General features: G+C 49.5%; 1 protein-coding gene across 2 annotated transcripts in view; it reads left to right on the forward strand.

The window, feature by feature from the left end:
* WDR91 (WD repeat domain 91) overlaps positions 4,465-12,240 on the forward strand; it is a 31,863-nt gene continuing 24,087 nt past the window's right edge. The window contains exons 1-6 of one of the 2 annotated variants that reach the window (XM_003134652.6): positions 4,465-4,667; positions 5,989-6,168; positions 7,216-7,423; positions 9,683-9,765; positions 10,723-10,853; positions 11,918-12,083. In XM_003134652.6, the coding sequence (XP_003134700.4) occupies positions 4,545-4,667; positions 5,989-6,168; positions 7,216-7,423; positions 9,683-9,765; positions 10,723-10,853; positions 11,918-12,083 (891 nt within the window). In that variant the 5' untranslated portion in view covers positions 4,465-4,544. Of the gene's footprint in view, positions 4,668-4,803; positions 4,952-5,988; positions 6,169-7,215; positions 7,424-9,682; positions 9,766-10,722; positions 10,854-11,917; positions 12,084-12,240 lie in introns of those variants that run through there. The other variant, XM_013985605.2, reaches the window with a different exon arrangement.

Raw genomic sequence — 12,240 nt, forward strand, 5'->3', positions numbered from 1 at the left:
GAAGAAAGGGCAAGAGGTGAAATTCTAAGGTAACCCCAGAAGCTTAGAGAGCTCCAGCTTCTCTTATCCCTCTGACTGGTCATCTGTGGTACCCAGGGGTAACTTGATTGATTCCTGCCCCAGCAGGATGCTCCAGCCATTAAAGAGACATCTATGAGTTGAGATACACATAAGGGCTTCAGTGGACTCTGCCCTTGGTCACTCTCTTGATTTCTGCCTGTCTGTGTGCGAAACCTCTTCTGATGGACATAATATTTATTCCATGTGGTTAGTTTGAGCTCCAGTACTATTCGGGGAGGGCGTAATTTGTCCTCGTTCAGCCACGTGGTTTGTCTCACAAGTTGACTGATTCAGTGATATTGCTGTGAGCACTGGTGGATTCAGAAATGTCCATTTGAGACATTGAATAGCTCATTTAGTCACTGTAAACCTCAGTTTTTTTTGGTTTTATTTTTTAAATTTTTGGGTGTGTGTGTGTCTTTTTAGGGCCTCACCCACGGCATATGGAAGTTCCCAGGCTAGTGGTCAAATCCGGACTGTAGCTGCTGGCCTATATCACAGCGACACCAGATCCGAGTCATGTCTGCTACCTACACCACAGCTTACAGCAATGCCAGATCCCTAACCTCTGAGCAAAGCCAGGGATTGAACCTGTGTCCTCACGGATACTAGTCCTACTGAGCCGTGATGGGAACTCCTTGGTTTTATTTTTAAGATGAGGGGGAAGAGGCTTCTTCATAGGGCTGAATGAGGTTCAAATGAAATAAGGGTTTTGCAGCTGCAAACATTATGGTTATTGCTATTCTTATTAAGCTTAAAATAGCCACTTTGTGTGGAAGCTCTGATGATTGGCAGCTTAACCCTTCTACCTCCATTTCCATGAAATAAGTGACTCTCAGACATATGTGTTCCTAAGAATACCCTAGAACTTGGCCCAAATGCAGATTCTCTGGCACCATCCCAAGTGATTCTTCTTCTTTTTTTTTTTTTTTTTTTTTGGGTCTTTTTGCTATTTCTTGGTCTTGGGCCGCTCCCGAGGCATATGGAGATTCCCAGGCTAGGGGTCCAATCGGAGCTATAGCCACCGGCCATATTCCATGTGGTTAGTTTGAGCTCCAGTACTATTTGAGCACCAGAGCCACAGCAACGCGGGATCCGAGCCGCGTCTGCAATCTACACCACAGCTCACGGCAACGCCGGATCGTTAACCCACTGAGCAAGGGCAGGGATCGAACCCGCAACCTCAGGGTTCCTAGTCGGATTCGTTAACCACTGCGCCACGACGGGAACTCCCCAAGTGATTCTGATTGAATAGGTATGGGTTTGTACCAAGCATTTGTAATTTAACAAGTCCTGGAAGTAATTCTACACAGAGGGTAACATAATACATTCTGGAGAAACAGGAGGTGAATTCTACAGTTGAGTGTGGCAGGACTAAAGCCTCATCCACCATTTTGAACTCAGAGTTTCCAAAAATGCTCCTGAACTGAACAGGTACAATTAAGTTGGACATGTCTGTAGGACATCCAAGTGAAAGTGTCCCCAGGTGTCTGGGCAGGAGCTCGGAAGAAAGGTCTGGACTGGAGGTAAGGTTTGGGAGTCATCAACGAGGAGGTACTAGCTGAAGCCTCCAGGAGGGTGAGGTAGGCTGGCCAGGCTTCCGCTTCTGCTATTGTTTACTGCTTATGGGTCCCTGTTCACTTTAGCTTCTACCAAAGAGTATGTCTGGATGTCCCATGGTCTCCTCTTCTGGAGCTGCCCCTGCCTCGAGAGGTCCTATCATCCCACCTGGATGCCCAAGCCAGCAACCTGCCAATCACTGTCTCTACTCCTCATCTATCTGAGCTAATTATCAAGCCGAGTTGATTCCACTCCTCTGAAATTCTCAAGCCCTCCCCCTAATCTTCATCCCCGCTGCCCCCTCTCTAGTCTCATCTCTTGCTTGGTGTGCTACAGCCTCCAACTGACCTCCATCTTCCTCCCAGGCCTGCTTGCATCCAGTCCAGCCTCCGCTCTACAGCCAGGGTGTGTGTGCTTCAGTCACGGGCTCCTCCAACCAGCCAGAGCTAAGACTGAGGGAAGAGACTCTGGTTGCTTAGTGTTGTGTCCCCAGCATCTAGTACGGTGCCTGCCATCTAGTAGGTGTTCATTAAATGTTTACCCCCATCTGTCCCCAGGCTTTTTGTCCTTCCTCCTCGCCCAAATCTAAGGCTTAAAGGCAAAGAGAGATTATTAGATTGGAAGACAAAATAACTTGTGGTTCATCTCGTGGGCACCCACATACTTTTCTTTGTATAAGGAACTGCTGTGGACCCCCAATAGCACTTGCTTAAAGGAACCTCAGGTTACCTGTTCCTTTGATAGCAGATGCCAGAGCAGAAGCAGTAAAGGCTTAATCAGATCAGCTGGAGCTAATCAGTGAGCTAGAAAATCTAGGCGTCTCTAGTTACATAAAGACAACTCAGTTAAATGCCTCTAAAATCTTTAAAGAGTGAAATGGTATAAAGGGGGAACGGGGGAAGAGGGATACTTTGGACAAGGAACCAGTCAGAAGCCTACACACTGGAGTGACCCAGGAGTTTCTATTCCCTCTAACAGGGCTGTCCTGCTGGAGGGTGGCTGGGTCCTCAGAAATGGTCCTCACTCATAAATATTTATTGAGCATCTGCTATAAGCCAGCCACTGTTTTAGGCAACGGGGATATAGTAACAAACAATCCAGAAAAAAAAAAAATCTCTTTTTATGCAGCATATAACTTGGGGTGGGGGTGGGGGACAAATAAAACAAGTAAAATATCTAGTCCGTGACATGGTGATAAGTGCTATGGAGAAGGATCTAACGGGTCAAGAAGGACAGGAATTCTGGAGGTGAGAGCACTGCTCTTTTCTGCAGGATGGTCAGACCTTTCTGAGAAGGTGACATTAGTGCAAACATGTGCAGCCCCCTTGGTGTGTTTGCTCCAATGAGCTATTCATATGAGAATCTGGGAGAAGGCATTCCTGGTAGAGGAAAGCGTTCCTGTTAAGACCCAGGAGGGCTGCTTTTTGTTGATTAGAAAACCAATGTTAGTTGGTTTTATAGGCCTTGGTCTGAAGTTGCCAGGGCAGTTGGAGGTGGGGGAGGTAGAAGCTGTGGCTGCAGCTTCAAGGTGTCTTTAGGGAAACCTAATTCACAGTGTCCCTGGAGGGGAAGGTTTTGTTTTGGTGTTGGCTACTTGTGTGGATTTCCCAAGTTCACCCCCCTTTGAAGATCTAAGGTTGCAGTCAAAGAAGGATTTGCTCTGGGCCTCCTAGTAATCACACAGGTGACTCTTCTTTCCTGGCCTGTGCAGCAAGGCTGTTTGCCTGGGGGAAACTTACACCTATGGAGACAGGTAAAGCAGGCACAGAGGGTGGAACAAGACTGACTCTGCCTTGTCTTGCCATGGGTTTTGCTCTTTGTTATCTTTTCAGGGTTCTCTGGGGCAGATCGGAACAGCTTTGGGGCTAAATTTCCGTGTGGTAGGACTGGAGGATCTGAGTTGAGTGGCAGTAGTGATTCTGAGTAGTACTTTGACAAATATAGACAGCCATACCATTAGAGGGAAGAAGGGGACAGAATTTGCAGTTCAGCCATGGGCTTATTCATTGGGCTAAGCATTTTACATACATTATTTTATTACACTTTTATTATTACTCTGCAAGGTAGGTGTTGTCAGTATTTTAAGACAAGGAAAGTGTGGCTCAAAGATACAGGTTCCCTGCTAACAAATATATGGGCACTTTATAAAAATTTCAAGCAAAAAACTAAAAAATAGGAAGTGAAAGTCCCCTATATAGTCTCACCTCTTAGAGGAAATAACTACAAGCTCTTAGCATGTAATATTCCTGAATTTTAAAAATGTACACACAAACACATACACGAATACCTTTCCCTCCCCCGCTCAAGAAACCGGAACCATATTATAATACTGTTCTGAAACTTGCCTTTTTTCACTTAACAGGGTACCTGTGGTGTTAATATATCTTATTAATGACAGCAGGCTTTTGGGGGAGTCAGAGCTCTCTGATAACACACTTGGTTGTGTGGCTTCACACAAGTCACTCTGCCTCTCAGGACTACAGTTTTCCCCCTTTGTAAAACGAGTGCAGGGCACAGAGGATTCCGCGATGTAATACCAACAAGCAGGGCACCTCAGCCCCCTGCCTGCCTCGTGACCATCTGGGATGATCACCAAGCTCCGGCCCTCCTTGACTTGGACGGCAGCCGCCACTTTCAATAACTCAGATGACAAAACCGCAGCCAGTAAACTCTGACGAGCCGCGCTTCTTTCATTTGCTCCTGGAGGGGGGGTGGTGTGGGGTGTGATGGTGACGGGAGCAGCTGGGCGGGGCGGGGGCGAGGCCGGGGCGGGGCCACAGGCGCGCGGCGCGCGGTGCGTGCGGGCTGGTAGGCCAGCCGCTGGGTGACGCGCTCGGCGCCCGCGCCCGGCCCCGCCCCTCGCCGCTCAGGCCCCGCCCCTCCGTCGCTCGCGCTCCTCTGCCCCTCAAGGCGCTGGCGCAGAGATGGCGGAGGCGGTGGAGCGCACTGACGAGCTCGTCCGCGAGTACTTGCTCTTTCGCGGCTTCACGCACACACTGCGGCAGCTGGACGCCGAGATCAAGGCGGACAAGGAGAAGGGGTTTCGGGTGAGAGGCCGGCAGGCGCGGCGCGGACAGGGGCGGCCCCAAGGGAGCCTAGAGCTGGCTGTACCCCAGCACTGCCCTCCCGGGCGGGAGTGGCGCTGTCACCGCGCCAGGGGGACCGTCGACATCAGCGCGTCCGGCACTCGCTTGACAGATGAGGAACTGTGGCCCTGAGAGGGGACGGGACTTGCCTGAAGTTGCCCAGCGAATCAGAGCATCACTGAGGCTGCAGCCCTGGTGCCCTGACTCCCGGTCCAGGGCTCCGTTCTCCACCCGTCTCCCAGCAGGTGCTGGCCAATCATTGGCCGGGATGGTGATGAGGTTTTAGGAGCTAAGGTTGGGTAGATGCTTGGGCTTTGGCAACAGAAATATCTAAAAGTTGGCTTCCACTGGCATCGAGAGCAAAGTGATCTGCGGCCCAATGCTTTGGCTGGGTTCAGGTGTCTGTGTGTTTGAAATGGCTTCTTCAGTAACTCATTGGCAGCTTTGCTTCACCGTTGAGGAAGACCTGTACATTTGAAAACATACTTCCTTAGCTCCGACGTGATTTTTCTGTTGAGAAATTCTTGGAATTTACATGTGTGTGATTTGTGTATATGTTTGCTGACTTCAGGTGGTGTAGGCGGGTGAAATGAGGGAGGCAGTGAGCCAGCAGCAAGAACACTGGAGGGGAGTTCTGAGACCTGGGTTCTTGTCTTGCCGAAGTTAGTGGCTGCTTGGTGGCAAAGGCAAATCATTTCAGCTCTCCAGGCCTCAGTGTCCTGATCTGTAAAGTAGGGGTGTTGGAATGGTTTCAATATCCAAAAGCTTTTCCGTCTCATGTACTCTGGTGTGATCACTTCTCACAAGGAGGAGACTCCTTTGGCTAACACTGAGCAGCTGGCAGCGTTTTGGTGTGCTTTGAGGACACGGAATCCTGGAATGGAGGCATTGGGAGGAGGAGCATGGAGGTTGTCTCACTCTTTTTTGCTTTTTGAAATCTCAGGTCACCGGGGAGTTGCAGTGATGTAGCTAGAATGGTTGAGTAAGTCAGAGGCAGATCCAGGCCCTGGACCCAGATCTTCTGGTTTCCGGGCCAGAGTGCTTTTACACTTGAAATTTCCATGCCTGCTTTCAGGGTCAAAACACATATCTAACATCAGGAAATAACTTCAAAGCTATTACATTATTGTGTTTTGAAAGTTTTGTAGATTGCTAACCTAAAAAAAATTTTTTTTTAATATCCAGAAGCCACAGCAAAAGGAAAAACTGTATTAACTCTGAAATGAGGGAGAAATCCCTTCTGTTTTACACCACCTTCTCCATCGGGTTTTTCTCTTACCAGGTGGACAAGATTGTGGACCAGCTGCAGCAGTTAATGCAGGTGTATGACCTGGCTGCCCTTCGAGATTATTGGAACTACCTGGAGCGTAGGCTCTTCAGCCGCTTGGAAGATATGTATAGACCCACCATCAACAAGTTGAAAACCAGTCTTTTCCGCTTTTATCTCGTCTACACAATCCAGGTGCTTTTGGTTCTGGAATTTCTTGGTGGAGAGAGTTCTTTGATCCAGAAGTAGATTTTCTTTTAATGCCTAGGGACGGCTCTCTCCGTTACTCTGGGAAGGGGTGGAACAGCCACAGTGCAAATTATTTTTGACTTTTTTTTTCCTTCTGATCTGTAGATCATCTGACTTGTCTTCCTCATTCCTATTTCCCCTCTTGTTTTAAGCACGTAAGCCTGAGTGGTATTTTAAGGGATATAAGGAGCTGGCTTAAAGTTTGAGGTATAAAGATTATGGCTGACCTGGGGAGTAAATCACTTGGATAATGGAAAAATCAGCTTGGAATTAATTTTGAGGATGCCATTTATCATCAGGACTTTAGTTTAAACCAGCTTTTTTTTTTTTTTTTTTTAATTTTATGACCAAACGTGTGGCATATGGAAGTTTTCTGGCCAGGGATTGGATCTAAGCCACAGCTATGACCTACACTGCAGCTGCACCAGCACCAGATCTTTTTAACCCACTGTGCTGGGCCTGGGATTGAACCGGTGCCTCTGCAGCAGTTGGATTCTTAACCTGCTATGTCACAGCAGAAACTCCTAAACCAGCTTCTTCGAAGTTTATGAAGGACTTGAGAAAAGAATGATGATTTCCTTTAATTTTTTTTTTTTTTTCCTTTTCTAGGGCTGCTTCCCGTGGCATATGGAGGGTCCTAGGCTAGGGGTCTAATTGGAGCTGTAGCCGCCAGCCTATGCCAGAGCCACAGCAACGTGGCATCCGAGCCACATCTGTGACCTACACCACAGCTCACAGCAACGCCGGATCCTTAACCCACTGAGCAAGGGCAGGGATCGAACCCTCAACCTCATGGTTCCTAGTCGGATTCGTTAACCACTGAGCCATGAGGGGAACTCCAATTTCCTTTATTTTATAGAGCTTATAGATCACATTTGGCCACTTACCCAGCAGGCCGAGGTTCAAAGGCTCTTTGCTGGGCAGTGGAGAAGAATCTTACCTCTGGACTTCTGTCTCTTCCCCTTCCTTGCAACCTCCTCTGTGTCTTGGCAGACAAACAGAAATGACAAGGCTCAGGAATTCTTTGCAAAGCAGGCCCCGGAGCTCCAGAACCAGGCCGAGTGGAAGGATTGGTTTGCCCTGCCCTTCCTGCCATCCCCAGACACCAACCCCACCTTCGCTACCTACTTTTCTCGCCAGTGGGCCGACACCTTCATCCTCTCCCTGCACAACTTCCTGAGCGTCCTGTTCCAGTGCATGCATATCCTCCCAACTGCCCAGGGCTGTGGGCCCAGTCTGAGGCATCCCAACATGCATTCAGTGGCTGTTGCTCGTAATGCAATCAGTTCTTTTGCAAAATGCCCAAGGATCATTGTCATGTGTCATGTGAGGGGGCCAGACAGATTGTGGTTATTTTCATCAGTAAGGCAGGAATCGTAATTCTAGTTCTGCTGCTCTGCTGCTGAATAGTTGACCTTGGGTGGGCAGGGACTGGACCAGCAGGGGGCTAGTGCCTCCAGAGGAGCTTTCAAATAGGACTGAGGGCCTCGCTCAGCAGACCCGGGGGCGGTACAGAGCTGCTCTGCAGCGAAACTGGCCAACCTGGAGAGTACCGTCTCCGCGCATGCTCTGTGCCTCCCCAGGATTTCTCTGGCCTTTGTTGGGATTAGGTAGCAGGTGAGAACACTTCTTGGGCTGGAAATTCCTCTCCGTGTTAGTGTCTGGGTCCCTCTCTTTACGGTGACCTCAGTGTCCCTCAACCTGTCAGAGAATAGAGCAACTTTAAGATGTATATGTGGGGAGTTCCTATCATGACACAGTGGAAACGAACTGGACTAGGAACCATGAGGTTGCGCATTCGATCCCTGGCCTCGCTCAGTAGGTTAGGGATCCGGCGTTGCTGTGAGCTGTGGTGTAGGTCACAGACATGGTTCAGATCTGGTGTTGCTGTGGCTGTGGTGTAGGCCGGCAGTTGTAGCTCTGATTGGACTCCTAGCTTGGGAACCTCCATGTGCCACCTGTGAGGCCCTGAAAAGACAAAAAGACCGCCTCCCCCCCAAAAAAAAGAATATATGTGTGGATATTTGAGAGAGAGCAAGGATGTAAATAATTTACAGCCTACATTGTTTACTGTTTTGTCCTGGCAAGCCTGGGACATCCTCCTGGCTGCTTATGCAGGAATTCCATGGGAGGTGAAGGGAGCTGGGTTTGCATGGGGCTGCCTGGTGAGTTCCTGATAAACGGGGTGTTCTGGAGGCCCACCCACCATGGCCTTTTTGGTCTCCGGGAGGAACATCTTCTGGTGAAGGTCGGAAGGGAGCCGCTTCCTTTTGTGCTGTGTTGAGTGTGAATTACACCCCGGCCAGGCTGGCCTTTTCTCCCTGCTGTTGCTGCTCTTCATCCTGACGGCCTTCAAACAAAACGAGCAGGGGGCCCCGCCCAGAGATGGTTATGGCCTGACCCTGCGGGCCTTCCAGGGAGGTTTGCTTCCCCAGTACTGAGCCCTGCCTGCTTTGTGCTCCTCCAGGCTGAAGCTGTCTACGGTAGTTAGGAAAGATTGACCTGGTGACCTAGAATGTGGACGCTCCTACGGTGTAGTCTGCAGAACGCTTGCTTCTGAGGCGGGACCTTTGCCAGAGGAGGCTCAGTCTGGGGAGGGGAAAGCCGAATGGCCAGTCCTTCCGCCCACCTGGTAGAGCAGCTGGCAGTGTGCCCGCAGAGCCACTGGCAACTGGGCAGGCTTTTAGCTGAATGTCACTAAAGCTTAGATTGACTGACTGTGAAGCCCACAGGATACTAGCTCTTTAACTGCTGGTATTTGGGGGAAAATATCAGGTTTGGACTTATGTCCTGGCTAGGCAGGTCATCGCGTGTCTCTGGGTCTGTCTGAACAAAGTCAGGTCAGGCCTGGCCTCAAGGGAGAGAGTATTCATAAAGCTGTGAAGCTTCCACAGCACGAAGCTTTTATTTTGTGTCATGTTCAAGGGTGTTGCTGTGGTGTCAAGAGTTTGAGAACGGCTTTTAATTGTTTCACAGGCAGGCCTGTTCTTTTTTTTTTCTCTTTTAGGGTGGCACCCACGGCAAATGGAGGTTCCTAGGCTGGGGTCAAATCGGAGCTACAGCTGCCAGCCTACACCACAGCCACAGCAACACCGGATCCAAGCCATGTCTGTGACCTACACCACAGCTCACGGCAATGCTGGATCCTTAACCCACTGAGGGAGGCCAGGGATTGAACACACAACCTCATGGTTCCTAGTTGATTTGTTTCTGCTGCTCCATGATGGGAACTTCTTTTTTCTTTTTCTTTTTTTAATAGATTTACTGAGTTCTTTTATTGCAGTTTGTGGTAGTATATGTATTTTAATTGACTATTTTTCTCAGTTTCATTGGAGTATAATTGACAATTAAAAATTGTATATGCTTAAGGTATAAAACTTGATGATGCGTTGTATTTACATGTTGTGACGTAATCACCACAGTCAAGTCAAAGGCAGGCTTATTCTTTAACTTGGTGCACCAGTTCCCGTGATCCTGAACTTTGATGCGGAGTGCCAAAGGACCAACCAGGTTCAAGAAGAAAATGAAGTTCTGCGCCAGAAGGTTTGCTCTGAACGATGCTTGCTCCTTGGGAAATACTTGCGCTTTGTGTATGTGAAATCAGGTCGTGGCCGTGGAGGGCTGATTCAGTATAGGAAAGCACTGATCTTGAATGAAAGTAGCCAGAAAATCAGTATTGGGGATTTGGGAGCTGTGACAAGTCCTGGAAAACCAGAGGCGAGATTCATGTTTTCAGTCCTGTAGCACGAACCACACAGTAAGAAAAGTGAACTTTTAAGAGAAAAAGGACTCTATGCATTGATGTCACCTTACAGCTAACCTGCTTCCGTATGTCTGCTTCCTACCCGACTCCTTTTCCACCTGTGCCCACTGTATTGTTTATTGCCCGGGTACCCTTGTTCTCAGCTCATTTAAGTTTCTCCAGGTAGAAATGATAGCTCCGCGGGGCTCACATTTGCCATTACATTTGCCCACATTACGTAAATGGAAATGTACAAGCATTTCTCTCACCTTGAAATGAACACATCTTCAGAAAAGGGAGGATTTTTCAGAAAAAGGAAGATTATAAGCTGCCTAGGTTTGGAGGTTTAAGATTTTTGGATTTGGGGCAAAAGGTCAAAGACGCTGACCTTCATTACATTTTTTTCCATCTGAGTTCAAGAGTCTGTTGATTTGAAAGAGCAAAGCAGGATTGGTAGAGTTTTTTTTTTTTTTTCTTCAGTGAATTCAGGAAGAAGCAAGTCAAATGATAAAAAAAAAAAAAATAGTAGGTTTTGTATACCTAACGATTTTTAGTTTTCTCACCTCCCCGTCGTCGAGTAACAGCAGCCTCACTCATACTTCTAGTCTTTGGAGGGAGAGTCAGGCACTGCGAGGCCGAGGCCGAGCGGCCTTTTGAGCCAGTGCGGCTGGGTTTCGGATGCGACGTCTAATCTTCCCCGGGGGAGGGAGGGCTCGTCGGTGCGGTCACCGTCTTACTCGCCCCCCACCTCTACATAGCTGTTCGCACTGCAAGCCGAAATCCACCGACTGAAGAAAGAGGAGCCACAGCCAGAAGAGGAGGAGGCCCTGGTCCAACACAAATTGCCTCCTTACGTCTCCAACATGGACCGCCTGGGGGACTCGGAACTGTGAGTGTGCGCCCCGCCCCCTTGCGCTCCCCTCCTGGTGCCTCCGCCAAATTGCCCGGAGCCTCCAGGGAACCCACTGCTTCTGTCTGAGTGCTCTGAGTCAGGTCCCCCGGGCCTCTGGTTGGTCCCCACCTCAGGGAAACACGCAGCTCTGCCAGGGGCCTGCATATCCAGATGTGTGCAGCCTGGGCTAATAAACACAGCCACTGTCATACGGCCCTAGGAAGTTTCTGTGCATTGAAAGGGTTGCCTCACCAGGGACAAGGTTGTCAACCACGGGTTGGACGCATACCCCCAGAAAGGCACGCTCCAGTCTCAGGGTTGGGAGAGGTAGGCGGACGGGGAGAGAGGTATTTGAGTAACCTTGAAAAGCAGCCGCTAAAAGCTGAAGACCCGAGTGATGACGATAACTGCAGTTGAAGGGATATCGGCCACCACGGGTCCCATAGCTGGTGGTTGGTGAGTTGGGATGCAAACCCAGGCAGGCAGATTCCAGACCTGCAGGGAGGCAGGTGCCATAGCAGATGAAAGTGCTCTGGATTCCGAGCTAGCACTCTCTGATGGAAATAAAATGCCAGCTGAAAACTGAACTTGAAATTTTTAAGTAGCTGTGTTTAAGAAAAGTTAATTTTAACAATACATTTTTTCTAGCCCAACATTTCAACATGTAATGAATATAAACAAAGTGTTCCTGAGATATTTAACACTCTTTTTCTTGCTCAGTCTTGCATCCCAGTGTGGATTTTATGCCTCCAGCACATGTCCATTTGGACTAACCATGTTTCAGGGGCTGAGCGCCATGTGTGGCCAGCGGCTCTCAGCGCTGCCCTGAGCTTTGTCACACGCTTCGAAGAAGAGCCGCCACTTTCCTGGTTGAGCCAGTTAGGCTGCAAACTCCCTTTGTGCAAGAATAGGACCAAGCATCAGGTCACCTTAAAGCCCAGGCCTGCGAACTTGGCCAAGGCCCTGGCCCAAGGTGGCATCCATAGCCCGGGAGGTCTGTGCCCCGGGTTCTCCCAGATCCCCTCCAGTGCTGTGACCTCGTGCTGTGTCTGCTTGCCCAGAGCCATGGTATGCAGCCAGAGGAACGCATCCCTCTCTCAGTCACCACGTGTGGGCTTCCTGTCCTCCCTGCTGCCTCAGAGTAAGAAGAGCCCGTCAAGGTTGTCACCTGCCCAGGGCCCCCCTCAAGCTCAAAGCTTGGCCAAGAAAGAGCCCTTTGGTGGCCAGGTAAGCACACGTCCTGCCTTTCTAACTCTCGCCAGAAGGCCTTTGACATCCGGCTGTGCTCCCTTAGGGCCGGTGTCTTTGGTGGATATCCTGAATTCACGTTGCATCCCCTTTCTGCCTCCTTGCCTGCCTCCTGCCACACAGACGAGTGATGGCT

The sequence above is a fragment of the Sus scrofa genome, chromosome 18 (genome assembly GCF_000003025.6).
Source record: "Sus scrofa isolate TJ Tabasco breed Duroc chromosome 18, Sscrofa11.1, whole genome shotgun sequence".
Classification (NCBI taxonomy): Eukaryota; Metazoa; Chordata; class Mammalia; order Artiodactyla; family Suidae; genus Sus; species Sus scrofa.